The sequence below is a fragment of the Camelus bactrianus genome, chromosome 20 (genome assembly GCF_048773025.1).
Source record: "Camelus bactrianus isolate YW-2024 breed Bactrian camel chromosome 20, ASM4877302v1, whole genome shotgun sequence".
Lineage (NCBI taxonomy): Eukaryota > Metazoa > Chordata > Mammalia > Artiodactyla > Camelidae > Camelus > Camelus bactrianus.
In genome coordinates, this window is record NC_133558.1 from 101,204 (window position 1) to 121,663 (window position 20,460).

The 20,460-nt window shown below is 51.3% G+C and overlaps 1 protein-coding gene and 1 long non-coding RNA gene across 11 annotated transcripts in view; one reads left to right on the forward strand and one right to left on the reverse strand.

The window, feature by feature from the left end:
- Positions 1–2,605: 2,605 nt before the first annotated feature.
- On the reverse strand, positions 2,606–8,586 carry LOC123612372 (uncharacterized). Of its 2 annotated transcripts, none has more exons than XR_012500852.1 (2): positions 6,668–8,586; positions 2,606–4,145 (listed from the first exon to the last, which is right to left on the reverse strand). It is a non-coding gene; the product is annotated as an uncharacterized LOC123612372 (long non-coding RNA). The 2 variants fall into 2 exon arrangements; XR_012500851.1 differs by having other exon boundaries at positions 5,084–8,586.
- Positions 8,549–20,460, forward strand: part of DUSP22 (dual specificity phosphatase 22) — a 52,871-nt gene continuing 40,959 nt past the window's right edge. For 3 of the 9 annotated variants that reach the window (XM_074347957.1, XM_074347962.1, XM_074347955.1), the window contains exons 1-2: positions 8,852–8,999; positions 18,905–18,938. In XM_074347957.1, the coding sequence (XP_074204058.1) occupies positions 8,979–8,999; positions 18,905–18,938 (55 nt within the window). In that variant the 5' untranslated portion in view covers positions 8,852–8,978. Of the gene's footprint in view, positions 9,000–18,904; positions 18,939–20,460 lie in introns of all 9 variants that reach the window. The other 6 variants (XM_074347964.1, XM_074347966.1, XM_074347967.1 and 3 more) reach the window with 6 other exon arrangements.

Genomic DNA, 20,460 nt, shown 5'->3' on the forward strand with positions numbered 1-20,460 from the left:
GCTGCCGCTCTGCCCATGGCCACCATCCACTCTGCAGCCCAGAACAAACCTGTGCTGCTCACACACCTCCTCTACCCGAAGCAGCTGTCGCCCGCCGTGCCTTCGGCTGGAATCTTACCCAGCCTTCTCCGGGTGGGTGTCCAAGTCACCACCGTGCAGTGGTGCTGCCCTGCCCACAGAAAGTAAGCTTGGAGTGGGGAGTCCTGAGGCTCTGAGCTGTGCCGGGGTAACCTTCTGGTGGCTGGTTAGGGGAAGGTGGGTGGATCCCAGAGGATGGGCAGGCTAGGGGACGAGGGAAAACCTGGAGCAGCAGGTGTTTTCTGATATGCTTATTTCTGCGGCCCTGCAAAACCACTTTATGTTTTGGTGCCTCAGCTGCCCAGTGGCTTGGACTAGAATTTGAGGGTCTTCAAACGCCCTTCAGGTCCTGCGATTCAGTCTTCTTCAATGCATGCCAAATGTGATTCGCTGATTAAGCTCATCACCAACCATCTGTCTCTTGAAGCCAGGTTACCGTCAAGAAATATAAGAGAAAAATTTTCCCTCCACAAGGCTGAATGTTTCCCAAACCTTTGTGTGTGTGTGTGTGTACTGCTTTTACATATTTGTGGCTTCGCTAAAATCCAGAGTCTTCTCTTAAGAATGGTACTCGTGAGAGCCTTCTAAACGGCAAGGGGAGGGGGTGGGGACAGTGAGGCTTGGAAGCCACCGCAGGCGGTGTTGGTGTATGAGCACACGCTGGCACTGCCAGGGCTGTTATGTGTCTGGCGTCGGGCTCACGCCTCATTCTCTGCATGACAGTTCCGAAAGTGACATTTTATGAACCAAGAGTTCCTGAATGTGGCAATCAGACAGGCGGATCTTATATTCCTGGCCCTAAATAACCAGAATTGTGCTTGAAACACACATGAGAGTGCATGTTTGAGACAAACTTGCACACCAGAAGTGCAGAGATGTAAGGAAAGGGCAAGATGCCTATTTTCAAAAGGAAGAAAAGGCATCTGAGGCGGTTCTGAGAGTGCCCTCCTCTAAGCTCCAGAAAACCAGTTTCACAGAGCATACCACGTTACACGGAAATTATTTATACATAAGTCCCTCTTTCCAGTGAACTTATAAATAAATGTGAGTCAAGTGTGGTGACAGTTTTGTTTTTATTTCTATATCCTTGGCTTCTGGCATGATGTCTAGAACATAATAGGTTTTCAATAAGTGTTGGTTGAATGAATAAAAAAGGCACCTCAATGTGGATTAGAAATGTGGATGCACAAGGACTTCCAAGACCTAGACATCTGGGGAGCAGCAACCAGGGTGAGGAATAGCAGGTGGTGTTGGGATTTAAAAGGAGAAAGAGGATGATGAATTAGTGTCTTTACCCAAACCCTCCACTTTATGAACATCTAGCCACTTAGGAGACTATCCATTTCCTTTCAAATAAGTACTCATTCAAGCGCTGTGATCTCTTACATTTAATATTGTAAGGAAAGTTTATTAGGCTTGCATGATTACCCTGGGATAGGTGTTGGGGGAAATGTTCAGGTGGAACCTAACACAGCTATCGGCCTGCTTTGGGGAAGGTCAGCATGTATTTTCCTTCAGGGAGAAAAACTGACATTGACTTTCCTCTAGCCAGTACTTCCCTCCTGGAAAGTGTCAGCCGCCTGCCACAGCCCTTCAGGACAGGCCAGTTCCTGCCTGTGCAGAAGCAGCTAAAACCTGCCTGGCTCGGCCCAGTCGTGGGAGACAGCTACTCCTTTTCAACATTTTACACCTGGAACTATTTGTAAATAAAGAGGAAGGTGCTTATGTAAGAGTTAAGTATATTTCCTCATTTAAAGCTGCTGTATATTTCCCCAAAATACATCATAGTGTAGGGTAGCCAGTTGTCCTGGAACATCGCAGTGTATGGAACATCGCGGTGCAGGGCAGCCGGCCGTCCCGGAGCATCGCGGTGCTGGGTGGCCGGCTGTCCTGGACTGCCAAGGACTAAAGGGCTTCCTGGGACACAGGACTTCCAGTTCTAAAACGAGGGAAACCCTGGGCAAAGCTGGATGAGATGGTCACCTCGTGATAGATGCTTTAGACTGAGTGAAAGGACCAAATTGCCCCCCTTTCAATGTGAAGACTAAACATTTTAGAAATAAGAGATTTTATAAAATTAAAAACCAGAAAATGATTGATGCAAACTAAAGCCGCGTATTTCTTTAGGACACAGGTAGAGAAGGCTAAGGGGTTCCTGCCTTAGCTCTGTGACCCTCACACTGAGTAACTAGAAGAGAGCATGGTCTGTTTGAAGGTAGCTCTGTCTGTGCAGCTGAGACACCTCACCTGTGCACCCCCCACAAGTCAGGTACGTAACCAGTACTTACACTGACTCTGAAGCTCGAGAGCTGCTATCACTCACGGGACAAACCACACACACCCCCCTTTACACCGTGACTTGAACAAAATGACCACAAAGCAGGGAGCTTCCTGCCCCGTGTGCTTGGTCGTTATGACTGCAGTACAAACAGTTAGATTTTTTTAAAAGCAAAACCTTAAGTTGTACATTTTCATTATATTCAATACTTTGTAATGATCGATAATAGAAAGTAATCTGAAAACTATATAACTGAAAAAATATCTATTTACAATATTGTAAATGACTATACTTCAAAAATTATACAAATTTTACATAAATTCTACATATACAAAGCATGGCAGTGAGGAAAGATGGCCACGTATCGTGCTGTCTTGTATCCCAGTTAGCTCAGTCTCTCTTTAACCATCACTGCACAAACCCTGGGCCAGCAGGAGGGGCAACTGCCACTTAAAAGTCACAGTTTACTGTGTATAGAGACAGCGGTCTCACACCACCACCTTCAAGACAAACTGCGTCTTCCGCCGGACCATCGTGGGCCCTGCGAGCTCCAGGGGCAGAACAAGCACCCCCTTGTGCTCTGGAGCAGATGGAGGAGAAACTGACGGCACTGTGAAGCCGCGCACAACTGTGTTCAGACCGAGACACCGTTCCAGTCTGTACAGCATGGGAGCTGTGCACCGACGAGGCAGGGCGGGCGCTGCCTCTGCCGTCCCCGTCCTCTCCCAGGGGTTCCTGGTGTCTGCGAGGAGAAAGAGAAATGCACCCAAAGTGCCTGAGAACGACACACCTGTGCTGAGGTGGTCGCTCCTCTTTGCAGCTGTCGCTCCTGGGCCAGTCGTTGCCTGTGCAGATCGGAGGCTGAAGCCCCGCATGGAAAGGGCACGTGGGCCTGACAGAGATGATAAAAAGTCCAGGCCAACTAGCACTGGGAAGGTGCTGGTCTCTGAGTAAAACATGCAGCTCTGGGGGAAGCCGCCTTGTCTGGGCAGAGGCAGGTGTCCCCGCAGACTGAGCAGTGTTCAGGGAGGAGACACGAACACCCGGCCGTGGAGCAGAGAGAAGGCGACCCTGCCCTGCTGTCTGGCTTGAGCAGCAGTGTATGTACAGTGGTCTCTCCATAATTCACAGGGCTTTACTGGTGACTGACTAATCAAACTGATGATAAATATTAACAGACTGCCCAACAGAGGGGTGAACAATGACACCGTTATGTCACATGAGACGGACTTCCCCTCATCAGTGAAATTTCTCTTGGGACATTCCATTCTCTGAGGAAACCCCCTTCTTCCTCCAGCCCCCTACCCAGACATGTTTTAATGTCTTTAAAGCTACTTCAATTTCTGTTTCACGTAAAAGAAGGAGAAAAACAAACAAACAAAACTAGCCAACGTGAAGCTCTTCAATCGGGAAGAACCCTCAAGTGACATTCGGCAGGTGAGGGTCGGTTCTCTGAGGAGGCCACCCTTGCCCAGCTGCTTCTCGGAGCTGGACCCTTGCTGCCTTCTCTTATGTCCGCACTCCAGGGCTGCCCCCACCCCCCAAAGGCCTCGAAGAAGCGGAGGTGCACCTCCAAGAGGGCAGGCTGCCGTGCAGGCGGAGGGGACCCTCCGGCAGGGGACACTCAGGGCCCCCCCACTCTCCACCAGAGTGCAGGCCGTGTGGTCACTCTGCACAGGTTTGTAGAGACCTGGAGCCCGTGAACACAGTGACACACAGAGGGTGTGACTCTCTGAGCCCAGGCAAGTCAGGGAGGAGGTCAAGTCCCACGTTGTCTCTTACACCAGTCCTGTTAAACACAGAGAAAGACGGTTATTCTATAAAAATACACCGATCTCGTCAGCTGTTTGGGGCTGGGTCGTCTACCACGAGACGTTTCAAAGGGCCTGTCTGTTGTCTCAAGTGGACCTTCCTTGGCAGAGACGGGGAGACATGTCACAGGTAGAGCCAAACTGTTTCAGCCAACCTGCAAGATAGTGTTCATAAACCAAGAATGGTTTCCCAGCCAAAGCTCAAGGGACAACATGATGTCAAGTACAGAGAGTGCGGGGCTCTGCCCACCACAGCGCCAGCTGCACGTCCGGAGGAAGAGGGCGGCCGTGCACGGAGCGCTGTGTGCAGCCTCTGTCGGCCTGAGTGTCTCCATCTCCCTGGCTCTGTCTCTCTCTCTCTCTCTCTCTCTCTCACCAGAGCGCAGTAGGACTCTGCTCATTCCCGGATCACAGCCATCACACGTGGAAACTGCCTTGCTCTGGAAAAGGCGGGCTAGGCAGATGCAGCATTGGCAGAGTGTCTGGCATCTAAAAGGATGAATTATTTGTGACCCTCACATCTGGATAAAGGCAACAATCTCCCAGTTGTGTTTTCTCTCCTCCGTCAACAAACATCTGAATGTTTCCCCACAAAGTGGGAACTATTTTAGGTGCTGGATGCTAATACTGACAACAACTCGTCCTTGCCCTCAGGAAGCTTACAATTTTGGAAACTAGGAGTGCTGACAATATACAGGCACACGTGTTAGGACCTGTAGGCTGACAACAGTGTCACCTTCCCCAACCTTTAGAACCAGGGCTCTATCTTATGCCCCCTCTGCCTGACACTCTGCGCTGTAATCTGCCTGGGAGCTCGTCCTCCACAACGGGCCTTGCCTCTGCCAGCCCCGCTGGGAACTCCACATGTCAACACAGCGTGCTGACTCCACCATGTCTCTCGGCCCTGCTCACCAACCTGGGTATTCACTCTTCTTGCTGCTCCCCTAACGCACACTCTCTGGATGCCTGTGCTCTGAGACCTAAGTTCCCCAAACCCCTTAAGTGGAAGGAGGAAACCAAGTTCAAAATCAGAAGACTGCTTGGAGAGCTGGAAATCGGTGGCCTTTCAAAGGCTGATGTCACTGAAGGGCACGTCCTCATGGTCAGGCCCCAGGCAGGCAGCGGGACTCCACTCTCTTTCTGGACAGTTCTGGAGAAGCAGAGAAAACGTCTTGTGCTCTTGCTTCAGTAGTTACAGACGCCGCCTTTTTTCTTCTTTTCACAATTCGTTGGTTTCTAGCTCTCTTTTTCTTTCAGTCACGCTTTGGCTAGATTAGCTCTTCATCTGGGCCTCGTGTTCTTTGTTTGTTCTCACGGGACAGTGTGGCCTGGGAATTCTGCGGAGGCCAGCACCACGTACTTGTGCGGCTGTAACTGGTCATCAGCGAGAGAGGCAGAGGCAGAGAGTGGCACCCTGAAAGACCGCACCCCTGTGGCCCCACTGCCCGAGTGACAGCGGCAAGAGGTCACTTGCTCACTGTCTGAAGGCTGGAGGCACCTGTGACTGTCACGACTGAGGTGCCACCGGCGTGGAGCAGCGGAAGCCAGGGGCACTGCAAACACCCTGCAATGCACAGGACGGCCTCGCAGCTTGGTAAACAGACACATACGTCTAGCCCCAGGTGTCAGCAGTTCTGAAGCTGAGACACTCTGCATGACAGTATGTCCAAAAGGTTGAGGAAGATCACTTAACTAATCCCGCTTGGGCTGAGGTTTCTCTCAGTTCCCTGAATTGTGAGTGACACCCCCAATGACCTCACCGGCTCAAATGGCGGCACTTCTCGCGGGCTTTCACACACGCCCACCCTAAAGGCCACAGGTACTGCTCGTCAAGCACAGCACTAACTGGCCACCCTCAACCACAAGTGCGTGGTCCCAGCTGGCCCACGTGGCTAGCGACCGTGCCTCACTTTGCACGTGTGAAAGCTTTGTTTGTTTGGCAGCTGCTGCCAGATTTTGTGGTGTTGGCTGTGCTGAGAAACGGGAAAACAGCAGGAAGGAAAGTCTTGGGAGTCAAGATCTCACACGGAGTGAAATCCCACCAGCTTATGATGCTCAGCAATTCTGCGAGTAAGAGGGAACACAAGGGAAGCACGCCAGCCTTGTCCAGGCGTCTTCTTCCTCCCTTTCTATAAGGGAGGAAGCTATAAAGGAAAAAGAAGGAAGACGGGAAGGAGCTTGGGAGCAAGCAGGCCCCTGTCCAGCACGAGCAGAACCGGAAACACCCCTGAGGTGGTGCTGTGGACATGAAAAGAGAAAACCAGGACCCGTCAAAATGGGCCAGGCTTCCTCTTTTCCTTTCCTTTAGTCATAGAAGGCAAGACACGACAGACGTAATTTTTGTGTCATGATGCAGAGAGGTGCGGTTAGGTTCAAGGACGGGGTGGGAGGAGGGGAGGAAGATAGAGCCTCTCAAGGGGAGTTTCCCTGGTGCGTGTGCACACACACACGAAAAAAATTTAAATCTGACTCTTCTGACTTCTGGTGCTAATAGTCTCACCTTTCCTCATTTAAGCAACAAGCAGAATTTGAAATGAGCTCTGGGCACGTGGTTCTCGTAGGGCCTTACTGTGTGCAGGCCACAGTGCCGAGCTTGACTCAGGAGACGGCTATGGCTGGTCTGAGTTCAGGAGAGATTGTTAAGCAGACGATCTCAGCTAGAAAATTAAGTTTATAAGAAACGAATAAAAGAAAGGAAATGTTCCAAATGGATGGCAGCAGAAAAACTGAATATGTATCCGTCATGCACAGGCAAATACTAACTTACGAGTTGGTCGCTTTTCCACAGTTCGTCTGACTACTGGAAGCAACAACAGCACAAGGAGAGGAGGGAAATAAAAGTCACTCACTGATGGTGGGACAGGAGTTTCGAAGATTCACAGTCCATGATCTCATTTCAAGGAGGAGAAGAGTGGTTCAGAAAAGTTGGTCATCTTGCCCAATGTCACTCTGAGACTTAGAAACAGAGGTTGGTCTTGGGAGTCCCTAGGCAGTCCACTAACCATGCTGTGTCATAAGCAGGAAGGCAGTAAAGGTGATGACAGTGCGGAGCAGAGGAGGAGGAGTTGGTTGGTCCAGGTGACTGGGAAGCAGGAGGGAAAAGAGGACGTGAAGGTGGTTGGAAGGAACAGAAGGAGTCTGCAAGTTCTTTTCAAAATATCAGTATTCCTCAGAACCTCACTACTGTTTTCTCAGCGCTCTGGAATTCGTTAATTTATTCCACAAGTATTTACTGAACACCTGTTTTGTGCCAGGCACTGTCCTTGGCCATGTGGCTGTAGCAGTGAATAAGACAGACAAGGTCCTGTAGGTTGCTTTCCAGTGAGACAGTAAAAAGTAAGCTGATAAATATGATAATGTCCATTCAAGTTAAGTGCTATGAAGAAAAAATGGGGGGTAATACGATCGTGCCTGGAGGATCTCCTTTAGACTGGGTGGTCAGGAAAAGCCTCTTTGAGGAGGTGGTATGTGGGCTGAGACCTCAAAGAGAAGAGCCAGTTTTGTGAAAGCTTGGGATTGAGCTGGTTGGGTAGAGAGCACAGCCCATGCAAAGACTCAAGTGCGTGATCAAGTGATCAAGCAACCAGGGTGGCAGGTCCCAGGAACACACAGAATGCGGGTGTGGCTGTAACTCTGGGAGGAAGGAGGAGCAGATACAATGAAGTCATCAGGGGCGAGCCCAGCTGTATTGGGATGATGCATTTGTTTATTTAACAAATAGTTATCAAGCGCCCACTATGTGCAGGGCATTGCTGAGGATATATAAAAGAAACAGAGAAACCCCTAGTTCAAGGGTTCTGTCCGCAGGGAAGAAGCTAGGAGTTTAGAAAGGGTGACAGAATATTTACACAGTTCTGGTAGGTTAGAAAGTATTCCACTCCACTGAATCACAGTGCAGACGTTACTTTGTTGCTTAGCAAGGACAGGGGCTTTCCAGAAGCAGTTGTATCAACACACCCATGCACCTACTAGAGCCAGCTTACAACGTGAAGAGGGGACACACTAGACGTCCCAAGCCAGGGTATGTGGTCTGAGATCCAGACATCAGCTCCGCCAGGGTAGGGGGGTTAGGTCATCCCAGAGATGAGTCACCGAGCCCACCTTTCTCCACGGGGTGAGCCTTCTCGGTCTTCGTGGGTGGGGCAGGGCCGTAGGAATCCCCCCACCGGGCCTAAATCGGTCGCACTCAGAAAACCCAGGCAGGGAAGCCGCCACGACCAAGGCTCAATTAGCACCTGATTCACCCAGGCAGTCAAGGCAGGGCGGCAACTGCTGGTAAAAGGGCCCTGAGGCGCCCCGGGGAAAGGCCTGCGGGAGTTTTGGTGACCCTGATCCCTGGGGAGCGGACACGCCCCACTGGGCAGGGGCTGCGCCTGCGCGATCCCTGGCCCCGCCCGGCCCGTCTCCGACCGCGCATCGCGGCTGCGGGCAGCTGGGGCTGGGCCTGGGCGCGCGTGCGCTCTGGACCCCGGTGCCGAGGAGCCGTATCCCCCGAGCCCCCGGCGCGGCCCCGGGAGCCGTGTCTCACAAGTCCCAGGCCCGGCGGGGCGGGCGCCCGGGCTCCCTCGGGAGGGGCACAGCGAGACCACTTCCCGCAGGGGCGCCGGTGCCTCTGCAGGGCTGGGAAGTTCGGGAGGGGGCGGGGGACGCGGCAGGAGCCGCGCAGACAGAGGGCCTGGGCGTCCCAGTTACTGTCGCGTATGCTGCCAGCCCGACGGCCCGCCCCGCCCGCCCCGCCCGTTCCCCGCCCGCCCCAACATGCCCTCAGTCCGCCCGCCGCCGCGCCCGGGTGCTAGAGCCGCGCGGCCGTCATGGGGAATGGGATGAACAAGGTAACGTGTCTCAGTCGTGCCCCTGGGCCTGGCTTCTCAGCCTCCGTGCGCTGCGCTTTGCTGGCGGGGGCGCCCCGCGCGGCGTCCCCGTCTGCGCCCCCCCCCCCCCGGCCTCGCGCCAGGGTCTCCAGGCCCCGGGCCCCGCCGCTTCCGGGCGCGCCGCGCTGCGGTGAGAACGAGCCCTGCCCCTCTAAAGCGCCGGCGCTTGTTCTGCCGCAACTTGGGCCGAGCTTCAGGAGGTTGCGGTTTCTCCGTCTTCCCCCTCCCCTTCACCCCGACATTCGGCTCTCGCAGCATCACCACCACGTCATTACTAAACTGGAGTAGTTCAGTGTTTTCTCATCCGTAATTTCCTCTTCCCAGATCTTTTTTTTTTTTTTTCCGTGTGCGCAGATAACTTTTTCTTGTGCACAGAAAAATTGACTGAGGCCTAAGTCCGGAGGTGCTTCTGATTACCTGGGGCGGGGGCGGTGAGAGAGCAGGTTCGGAGCTGATGTTCCCCGGCTCCCGGGCGTCCTCAGCGGGGCGACCTGTGGGCTGGCTGCTGTGCGGACTCTGCGTTCCAGAAAATCCGGTCGCTCTATTCCTCTGTCTCTGCCGGGCCCCCGCCCTCTGCGTTCCGGTGCCCCCGACCCTTCTTCCTAGGCGGTGGGATGGTGTGTGCCTTTCGAGTCAGTGGAAGGTACCAGATTCCAGCTCTTGCTTGGGGTGTATTCCTGTTAGACACAGGGTTAAGGATTTAATGATCTGGTACTGCTGGTTTAAAGAAAAGAAAAAACTTTTCTTAAAAAGCCCTCAGTAAAAACAGTGCCTCTTCACAGGTCTTTGCAGTGGTCTTGGGTCAGAGATTAGTTTCTGGCCTCCCGTTTCTCTTCCCCCATGTGTGCCACTCACCCACACCTCCGCCCGTGTTCAGCCCTCCTGTTGGGTGGGTATGAACCTCATGTGTCTCAGCACTGGGGCCAGCAGTGGTGTGGTTCTTCCAGCCGGCGTGTTAGGGTCCAGGCAGCAGAGGTAACCGGTGTGCCTGCTTGACTCCTCACCTGCCCACTGTATTTCGCTGTGTCCTGAGACAGCTTGTGAAGGGACGGGTCTGTGATTTGGGCCTGCGTGCCTGAGGTTTTCTGGCAGCAGGGATTGTATTCCTTGTGTGCGAGGGCTTCTTTGAGGGGAAAGAGTGGGGAGCCGTGATCAGATTTGGAAAGAGACCATCTCCCTTTTGGGTAAATACTTGCATTATGTTCCCATTAGCACTAGAATCCGTCAGTACCCTGACCTGCTTCTTAAATGAAAACAGAACAAAAAAGGGGCTTCCACGAGTTTGTGGGCCTTGCCATCAATTGTGGTCATACCTCAGCTTTCCTTTGGTTCTTTGTACAATTTTTTCCACTTGAGCTGTTCACTCTCCACCTCTTTTCAGCATTTAATTTGTAGTATCTTTCCATTATAACTCAAAGAACATGTTTAGGAATACAAATCATTGCCTGAGTGTTCAAACTGAATTTCAGGCTTTTCAGCAAAAGCAACCATATTCATAGCATGATTTTTACCTTTCAAAGAAAGTAGTACATTTCTCAATGGTATTGTTACCATAACCATCTTGTATTGTAAATATAGCCACTATCTCTGATGTAGATATGGAGAAGCATCCAGAGTTAAAGTCAACAAGTATTTATTGTGTACCTACTATGAGCCAGGTGCTGTCCTGGCTGAGGGGGCACGGGGAGGGGTCAGTGCTGAAGGTCTTTCACAGAACCGTTGGTGTGGACCAGCAGTTGCCCCATAGAAATACAATGTGAGCTGTATATGCAATTTAAAATTGTCTAGTGGCCAATTTAAAAAGTGAAAAAAGTTAATTTTAATAATATATTTTAATTAACTGAAATATATTGAGAATATCGTCTTTTCAACATTTAACCAACAGATAAAAGTACTCATAGAGTGATTTATATATATATTTTTTTGTACTAAGTCTTCAAAGTCTGGTATGTATTTTATACTGAAATCACATCTCATTTGGGATTAGCCACATTTTAAGTACTGAATATCCACTGTGGTTAATGCCTACTGTATTACACAACACGGGATTTGTGTGTGTGTGTGTGTGTGTATTTTACGGTGAGTGAGAGAGAGAGACAGACAGAGACGGAGTCTGAGAGAGAGAAGGAACACAAGGTGGCGAGGAGTGGAGGCTCCAGAGGAGAGATGGCAGGTTATTGAAAGTCGGGTGAGTAGACGTGATGGCCTGGCCCAGAAGTGGCCTTCCTTTGAGGCCAAGAATCCTACTGGAATAACAACTTTTAGGCTTAGATCTGAAGAATTGCTCAAAGTTACAAGGTCATTTAGTGGCAGAGTAGATTGCCAGAAGCTAGAAATTAAAAGCCTTAATTAGTTCATTTATTAGTGTGTGATGTGGAACTAGGCTTCATAGTTTCCTCATCTGTAAAAGAATGAATGGTTGATTTGCAGACTTAGTGGAATTAGTATAAGGTGCTAGCCATAGAAATCCTTTCCTAAGAACGTTTATAGATAAACATGAACACTTCATTTGCAGGGTGTGTGCCCTGAGGTGACCGGGACAGGACTTCTTTCCAGTCACAGAAGTCGGTCATCCTTGGCAAAAGACAGCTTATGAACTAAATGCAGATTCTGTTCTTCCTGGTTTGAATTTAGCAGTTTAAAAAAATATGTTTTATGTCCTCACGGAGAATCTTCTCATCAGTTCGTCCCAGTCTCCTGTGGCAGAACACCGTGTCCGTCTCAGGTGCACACAGCATGCTGCGTGGAGAGTGGATGGGAAGAGGCTCCTGGATTCTGGCCGATTGGAGATGATTAGGAAACAGAGAAGAGAACACAGCAGTCATGATCTATTGTTTTTGGAGCCTAGTGTCATGTGCTGCAGTTCACAAAAGCCCAGCCTCGCTGTAGCCCTCGGGTCAGTCTGTCTTACTCTTTGTGCGGGGTAGGAGGTGGAGACTCAGACAGAGTATGCAGCATGGCCAAAGTCCTGACGCTAGAAGGTGGCAGAACCCAGTTCCTCTGGGTCCTGAAGATAGTACAAGTCTTGTCTTTGAGCTAGAGTGCCAGTTCATGCCAGGACAGATCATTCGTTCATCTGTCCGTTCAGCAGTTAATCACATTGGGTTACTGAGTACCTGCTGTTGTCAAGGCGCTGTGCCAGATCTCGTAGTGGGAAATAAACGTGAAAGACAGGAAGACCCTGCCACCCAGCTTGGTCCCGGGCAGCCTGCAGGAGTGTCCTCTCCTGGAGGTGAGCCCCCGAGGACTTCGGCGGTGCAGCTGCGGCTCTGGGGCTGATGGACAGATGGTGCCGTGCTGGTGGTTTCTGTCTTCTCTACACCACCTCCTGAATGTTTTCCATTCTCAATAGTGCAGTTTTATTTCATGCTAAAGAAACAGATGCTTAAGGCAATGCTCTAAGTGCACACAAGAGTATCCTCAGATTCTTCCTTTCATAAATGCAAAGTGGTTAAGTCCATGGCCAGATGGCATTAAGAAAGTCTGTGACATGTAAACCTTCAGGGAATCCACCGAAGTCTCCCCTCGCCGCTGGCTTTGAAACCCAGAAAGTCCTCTCTGACCCGCGAAGAGTTAAGATCCTCCACCCTATGACCCTGTGCTGCTACTTAATCAGGAATTTTATCTTACATCTGTTTGGGTGGTGCTCTCAGATTCCATAGCTTCCTGCAGTACTAAGGGAAATGTTTAAAAAATAAACTCAGAACATCTCCTGTCTTAGAAGCAGTGTTGTTTTGTGCCCAAGTGCTGTTTGTGGCTAAGGACTTGACTTTGTCCATTTATCTGTGGTCAGTGTGGGTGCGGTGCGGGTGTGAGGGCACCGTCAAGAGGGGCCGTCCACCATGGGGAAAACTTACGATGATCACAGAGGGTTTCTGCAGAAGGAATCGGCCTCATTATCTCTCCCAGACAGTCTTGTTGCAGAAAACAAGAATCGTTTTTGACCAGCAGAGTGTCGGAGCATTCTCCTTTGTGGTGTGTGCTGTTTCGTCACCGTTTATTCAGTGACTGTGTCTTCAGAGCCTATCTCTATGCCTGGCTATTGGGGCCACAGCAGCCACCCAGGTGGACGGTGGGCAGGAACGTCCTCAGCGGAGGGAGCAGTGGTTTCAAGGCCCAAAGATGGTCAGGACCAGTTCTCTGCTTGCTTTTTTAGAACCATAGAACATTCCCAAGTTGCATTTGCACGCTTTTTCCTTGATGTATCCTTGCTTCTCACTGCGTCCTGGTGGCTTCCCTCCCGCCGTGTTCTTGCTTCTGGCTTGAGCTCAGACTCTCCACCCGCCAGCCACTCTGTCCCAGATGAACATTCTGCCCTTCCCTGGCCTCCTCCATGAAACAGCTCCCTGCTGGAAACTTATTTTATTTTATCTCATTTCATTTCATTTCATTTCATTTCACGTTCTCTTTCTCTGTGCTTAGGGTTACCAGCAACAGTAACATCAGGGAGGTCAACAGGCCAGATTTTTTGAGTTTGGACTTTGAATTATGAGGCTGACTGGTGTAGAAGTGTAAGTGTTTGTGGGCTTTTTAGTCTCCTTGAAAACAAAGATGCACTTCCTCTTGCCAATGGCCAGGCCTCCAGCCTTCCCAATCTTGCTTTGTAATTCCATACGGAAGAAACCACAGGAACTGGGGTTGAGCAATTTGCTTTCTGTTTCCAGTCCTTGAAACTGTAACTTGGTCTCCTGGTCTGAAAAATGGAGTTAAAAGTTTAGTGATACAACTCTGTCCTCTCTTTATAATTAAAATATTTAAATGCATATAAAATGTGCATCTCACAGTTTTACTAAGTTCAGACCTCGTCTTTGCCAGCATTCTTCCCTGGGGTCCCATCTGGGTGTCACTGCCCTTTAACTCCAGCCGCAGAGCCATCGGCGTGGTGTCCCTGGCCCCGAACAGAACCTTCCCAGAGCGGAAGAGGGCAAAGCCCGATCTCCCAGGCCTCACCCACCGTGGGTCTCCGTCACTCTCTTTTCCTTGCTTGGCCCCCTCGCACCTGGTGCACACTGTCTGTTTGTTCCCTCATTCACTGAAGAAAGATTTACTTAAGTATCCACCAACCAAGGGAGAACCTCTCAATTTTGGAGAAAACATACAAATACGGCTCAGGCAGCGGTTAGAGGTCATACACTAGATGTCTGTGGGTCAGTCAGCCTGCAGATGTGTTTTATTTATCACAATATTTAAGGTTCTTTTTTTTTTTTTTTTTTTTAAACTTAGTTCACAGTAGTTGGAAATTGGGCTGTTCTCCATAAAAGCTGGGTACTGGATTTGGGGGCCTGGCCTGCATGTCCACATCATCGCCTTGGCCATGAGGAGGGCTGGGGAGAGTGTGAGGCCTGGGGCAGAGGCCAAGACAAAGCAGCCTCCATCCTTGCCAGTCTCTCTTGCTGAGGTGTTGAATTTCTGATAGCTACTTGGAGCCTTAAGAAGATTTTAATCTGAGGTCACAAGATCAGCTTTGCACCTGGGAGGCAGGTTGAGCGTTCTTTTGGAAGGATAAGTCTGGAGGCAGGGAGAACTCTAGGAGGCTGTTGCCGTACACCGAAGAGGGTGTGCTAAGATGCTTAACAAAGGCACTAGTGCAGATTCCCAGAGGAGCAGACTAACTGGGGACCCGTGGAGGAGTGGAAGTGAGTGCTGACTGAGCAGGAGTGGTGTCCAGAGGAGGAGGAGCCGGCTCCTGGAGTGCCAATGCGGCTGCTCCTGCAGGTGGGTAGGGCTTTGCTAGGCTGTGACTTCCTTGAAGGGCTGTGCAGTTCATTTGCATTTGTGCATTTTTCTGCGTTGAAAGGCCTACATCAGGGTTCCTGGTTGTCAGCACAGGATCCAAGTGTGAGTTTTAGGTAGAATAGGTCAGTGGACCAGGACGGCTGGAGAACCTGATTCAGGCTGCTCTGCCAGGAGCACGTCCTAGAACTTCTGGTGAGAGCGTTTCTGGGGCCGCCCCAGGATGGGCTGCTGCTGCCAGTGGTCCCTGCGTGTTCCTTCAGCCCTGCTTCACCTGCTGCAAGAGAGGGCACTCTGGGCGGTCTCTGGAGCCCAGTCTGGAGCAGCCGTGGAGACTTCAGGCCCACGTCCTGTCCCTGCCGGAGCCGGCAGGCCAGTGAGGGTGGGAACCTGGTGATTGCTGTTTGTGTGGTACCGGCTGGGCTCTGCTTCCCACCATGACTCCACAGAGGGGCATGGGGACCCCGAAACACAGGAAAGGGCTTCAGAGGCTAGGAAACCAACAGAATAATGGTCAGCTACAAGGTTTATAATTCTTGAGCATACCCAAGGGATGAGGGACCCCAAGCATTGAGGATCTCCTCCCTGCTCACAGAGGATATTGGGGGCAGTGAAAGAGGATGTTGGGGAAATAGAGGTTGTCTGGCTTGGCTGGAGATGGAAGAAGAGGGGGAGGCCCTCTAGAGGTAGGAAGCCATGCTGAGATTCTCCATTCATTTTCCGTTTCAGCCTTCTTTTGTTTAGGAAGGGGTTTGCCACTAAACACTTTGGTTTAGAAAATGACCCAATGAGAATATGACTTTAGAGAATTAACCTGATAGACCCAGAGTTGAGTTCAGCGGCTGGGGTGCCGGCCCCCGTGTGCACTGAGCTTCTGGACGGGGGTCCTTGGCCCCACAGCTGAGGGGCAGAGACTGTGATGGGAGCAGAGCGGAGGGGTGCCCTGCAGGGAGTGGGCTCCATGGTTTCATTCTGGGTGACACCACCAGGGGACAGGAGGAATTGATTGTGCGGGTCTGTTTCAGGTAGTGGAGCAGGGAGTGGAAGCCTCACTGGGGGTGAGTCCCGGAGGGTGGATTTAGGAATCATAAAGTCATGGTTCTGGAGTAGTAGAGGACAGAGCTGAGCTAATCTCGTGCCCTTGTTTTATTTAAAAGTAATATAAGATGTATCTGTTCATGTTTAGAAGAGATGGTAGAAGTGTAAAGAAGAAACACAAAATGGGCCGTAATCTTTTCCCCAAATAACCTCTTTGACTTTCTAACAAAGCTAAATTGAAGTCATGCATGTGCACAATACGGAAAAGTGCAGAGATGCAGAGTGGGGTCCTCGCCAGATCTCCCAGCCCCCGTGTCCCCTTCAGGGGTGAGCACAGTCAGGAAGGCATTCCTTTATTTTGACCAGGATATTTCCAAGATACAGTGAATAAAACACATGAAAACATCTGCTTCTGTCTAACAGCTCCCCACACCTGAGCATCTTAGTGACACTTAACCTGGAGCCCTGGACACTGGCAGCGGCTGCCCGTCTTTTGTGCACCTGCCATCTCCACCTCCTTCACAGTCTCGCCAGGAGATACTGGTGTCTTTCTAGGGCCTGGCTTCCCCTGCCTGTCCTTCCCTCTCTCCTGGCCCGCTTCTCTTGGCTGCCAGGTTCCCTGAGTGTCACTGCCTCCTGGAAGTCCTTGGGGACCCCAGAGTGGTTAAGGCACCTCCCCATTCCCTGGGCAAGGGAGGTAGGACGTTGGCAGGGCCGTGTCTCTCGGTCACACCTGTGTCCTGAGTGCCCAGGAGGTGCCTGTGTGTGACAGGGACTCAGTAAACCATTCAGCCACTGTAATATATTCTGTGCCTTTGGGGAAGCAGACATGCTCTGTGACAATGTTGTAGTCCATTGGAACTGTCGACTGTATGAATTGGAAGGCCTTTGTGGTCAGTGTTAATTTTGCCATGTTACAAATGGCAGGGAAGATTTTATTCCAGACCATTGCAAGTGAGAGATGGAACTCCACTCCCAGTACAACAGAAGCAGGTCAGGGAGTGGATGGAAAGTCACTGATAGAACTTGATTAGATGCCAAGGGTGGAGGAAAAGGAGGTGGACTGATACCGAGAGAGGGTGGATACTTGACCGCTGGCTCGGCGGGATTCTTCGCTGAATCTGGCAAGCCAAGGACAGGCCTGGTGGGGAAGGCTCGAAGTTCGGTCGGGGAGGAAGTCCTTGTCCCCATCAGCCGAAGGAGCTGAGTGGTGATTTTGCCCTGGAGCCCCTAATGTCACGTCCTATCAAGGTAGGAGAGGCCTTGGAGACCAGGAGACACCACGGGACAAAGCTCTGCAGGCAGGCGCTGCCGGAGGACAGCAGTCTGAGCTTCTCCGGGGGGGGGGGGGGGGGGGAGGGGCTTGCGTTGTTCTTACGTTTCAGAGCAGGAATGACGAACTGTCTCCTCCACCGTTCCTCCCAAGAGAATCCCGAAGACTGGCTCTGTCTCAGGAAAGACCTGTCAAGGGTTTCAGCTCCTTGGCGGTGGTGCTGGTTTTCCCTCTAAGATACTGTTTCACATTTGCTAGGTCCACTCTAACCCTCAGCGTCAGTGCTGTGACTTCAGACACGGATGTAACTGACCTCTCAGTGCCCTGGGGCCCTCTCAGAGCTAATTGTGCCTCTGGGTATTGAGTCAGCCTGAGTGGTCACACATCCCCATGCCCAGGTCACTTCTGGGTTTTGCTGATTGTCCTGGAGTGATTATTAATAGTCCTTCTTTTCACTCTCACAAGTGTCCCAGTTTGGTCGATCAGTTTTATGGCCCCTCACACAGAGGCTGACCCTGGACCCAGGACTGCTGTGCCCCAGGAGACCCCCTGCAGGGACTTGCATACATGCCATCAGTTTTTAGCAGGCAGTTGGTTGTCAGGAAGATGCTCAAAGGAGTCCACGCATGTGAAGGACATCACTACCTGCTGCTTTCAGCTTTCTTAGCAGAAGTGGGCACCACTGGGGAGCGAGACGCAGATGGGGCTGAGGGGGTGTCCCCAGGGCACTGGGGGCTGCAGTGAAGTGTCACCAGGCTCAGTATGCCATATGCACTGGAAATCACCTCAGGCGGGTGGCTTCCAAAGCAGTGTCCATATTTGGATTTCAATTTCCATACAAAATATCGGCAGGATAAGAATTAGCTTTGTATTTTGCAAAGTCAGGGTGCTTGTGAAAGTCACAGTCCCCTGTTCTCATCTCAGATGTACGGAATCATTTCATATGGGGCCTGGGGCTGGGGGGGTTGTCCAGAAATCTGAATTTTTAACAGATTCTGGTGATTCTAATGCATAATCTGGTTTGAGAACCATGCTTTAGACGAAGTAGATGTTTTGGAGCAAATAGATATTCTTATTAACTTGAACAGTTGGTTCCTTCATTCAGCAGCTCTTGACTGAGTGGTAATCACAGGCCAAGCCCTGGGGTCTCCAGCCTGGCAGAGGGGACAGGCCCCCCACCTGGTAATGCCCGTGACAACATCGCTGTGAGGGGAGCACAGAGGGCGGTGGGGGCTGAAGTGGGGGCTCAGGACAGGCCTCCCCAGGGTGTGAGTCAGAACTGGGCCCCGGGGATGGGGAGCCCAGGATGGGGCTGCCTGGCTGTCAGCAGTGTGCGCAGAGGCCTCAGTGGCAGAAGTGGGGATGTGGAGGGTGCAGTGGGAAGAGGAGCAGTTGGGGGATAGGCAGGCAGGAGGGGCAGAGGCACTTGATTTGGGGGCTGGACTCAGAATGAGCACTTCAAAAAAGATGTAAAAAATAAGTAAATAAATAGAATGAGCACTTCGGGGCTGGAGGTGAGGGAGGCTGTGTGGTGTCCGTGGAGGCTGGTGGGGACCCTGGTCTCTTACGTTGTGTGAGCTGATGGCACCAACAGGCAGCCACCCACGGGCTACCTGAGCAGCTACCTAGTGGCCGTGGGCAGGCGAACCCTGGAGACAAGGGTGCCTTGGCAGCCGAGCTGTCCGTCTGGGGAGGTGCAGGCGGGGGGAGTGCTGTGCACAGGCCGGGGCTGTGCTCCCACCGTTGGTGCGGGCCCGCCTCTGTGCCAGATGCCATCAGCCTCAGGTCTGTAACACGCGCGTCTGGTCTGTGTCTCCCCTAGATCCTGCCTGGCCTGTATATCGGCAACTTCAAAGGTAAGTTCTCTTCGTTTATTATTGCGGTGAAATACACAAACTATAAAATATGCCATTTTAGCCATTTTTTCATCGTGCAGGTCGGTGGCATTAAGTACATTCACACTATTGTGCAGCCGTCACTGCTGTCTGTCTGCAGAACTCCTTCATTTTTCCTACCTGAATCCCTGTCTCTACTGGACACTAACTCCCCAGCCCCTGGAAACCACCACCCTGCTTTCTGTCTGAGAGTCTGACTGCCCTAGGGGCCTTGTGTGAGCATTAGTCCGTCTGTGACTGGCTTATTTCACTGAGCACTATATCCTCAGAGTTCACCCATGTTGTAGCAGGTGTCAGGACTTCCTTCCTGTTGAAGGCGGAGTGATACTCCACTGTGTGTCTAGACCACATTGCGTTTGTCCATCATCTGTGGACGGGCTCGTGGGTGGCTTCCACCAGTGGTGATCTCATTTTTTACAGACCAGTTTGAGGCTCTCATACACGGTGGAGTCGAGGTGTAGATTCAGCTCATATGAAGTCTGGTCTGGGTGAGGCCACCACTTATGCCTGGGCGCCTTTCTGTGGCCTCGCCCTCGGGCCCCGACCCTTGGCCAGTGGCTGCTGGCTGAGTGGTGTGGAGCCCCGCAGGTTCCACCTTGACTGCTGACCTCCATTTTAACTATGCATGTTTGCTGGAGCTTTATTATCAAAAGAAGATGCTAAAAGGCACATTTGGCAGCCATGTAACTTGTTTAACATCTTTTATCACTTTTGTTTTCTAGTTACTAATACATTTCAGAAACCTACTTTTTGAGCACCTGAGGAAAGCAAGTGGCAGCCTCGTCTCTAGCAGATTATTCTTATCCTGTGTTCCTTTTCCTCTTATGCATTTCCCTGCAGCTTGTTCAGTATTTGTTGATATGCTGTCAGCTATTGACTTTATTTTTAGCTCATTTGTCTCAAAAGAATCTAGTTGCAGAAGTGAGCAGAGACCCACGGAGCAGAGTGCAGGTTGCAGGACGGGGCTGGTCCCACCACGAGGTGTCTTGAGTGCGAGTCAGAGCCTGGTTCCCTTGTGCTTTGCCCGCGGACGGGGCCCAGGACACGTGCAGAAGCACGTCTGCCGTGCGGGTCGGAGAGGCCCAATGCGTCACAACGCCTCCCTCGCCAGACAAGCCAGAACACCTCCTGTTTGTTTTCTGGTTGTTACCTAAACTTGTGAGTTCAGGTTCAAATTAATTGTTAAGACAATCTTTATGGCTTCTCTGCGTGACATCCATTTCCTCTTCTTCCCCTTGGGCTCCTGGGGCAGCTAGTTGGCTTCAAAGAGAATCCAGCACAGTGAGCTGCCAGCTGCTACTTGCTGCTAGAGCATGTTAAAAATAGTCCTGGAGCTCCTAAATTAGCTTCGTAGTTCTGAAAAGGCAGCAAGTGCTTTCGGTAGGCAAGGCGAATTGTGCTGGAATCATTAATACCTTTGTGGTTGTTTAGTGAGTTATTAGCAGCTTTCCTGAGGAGAGGGGAATGTCTTTATGTTTGAGAA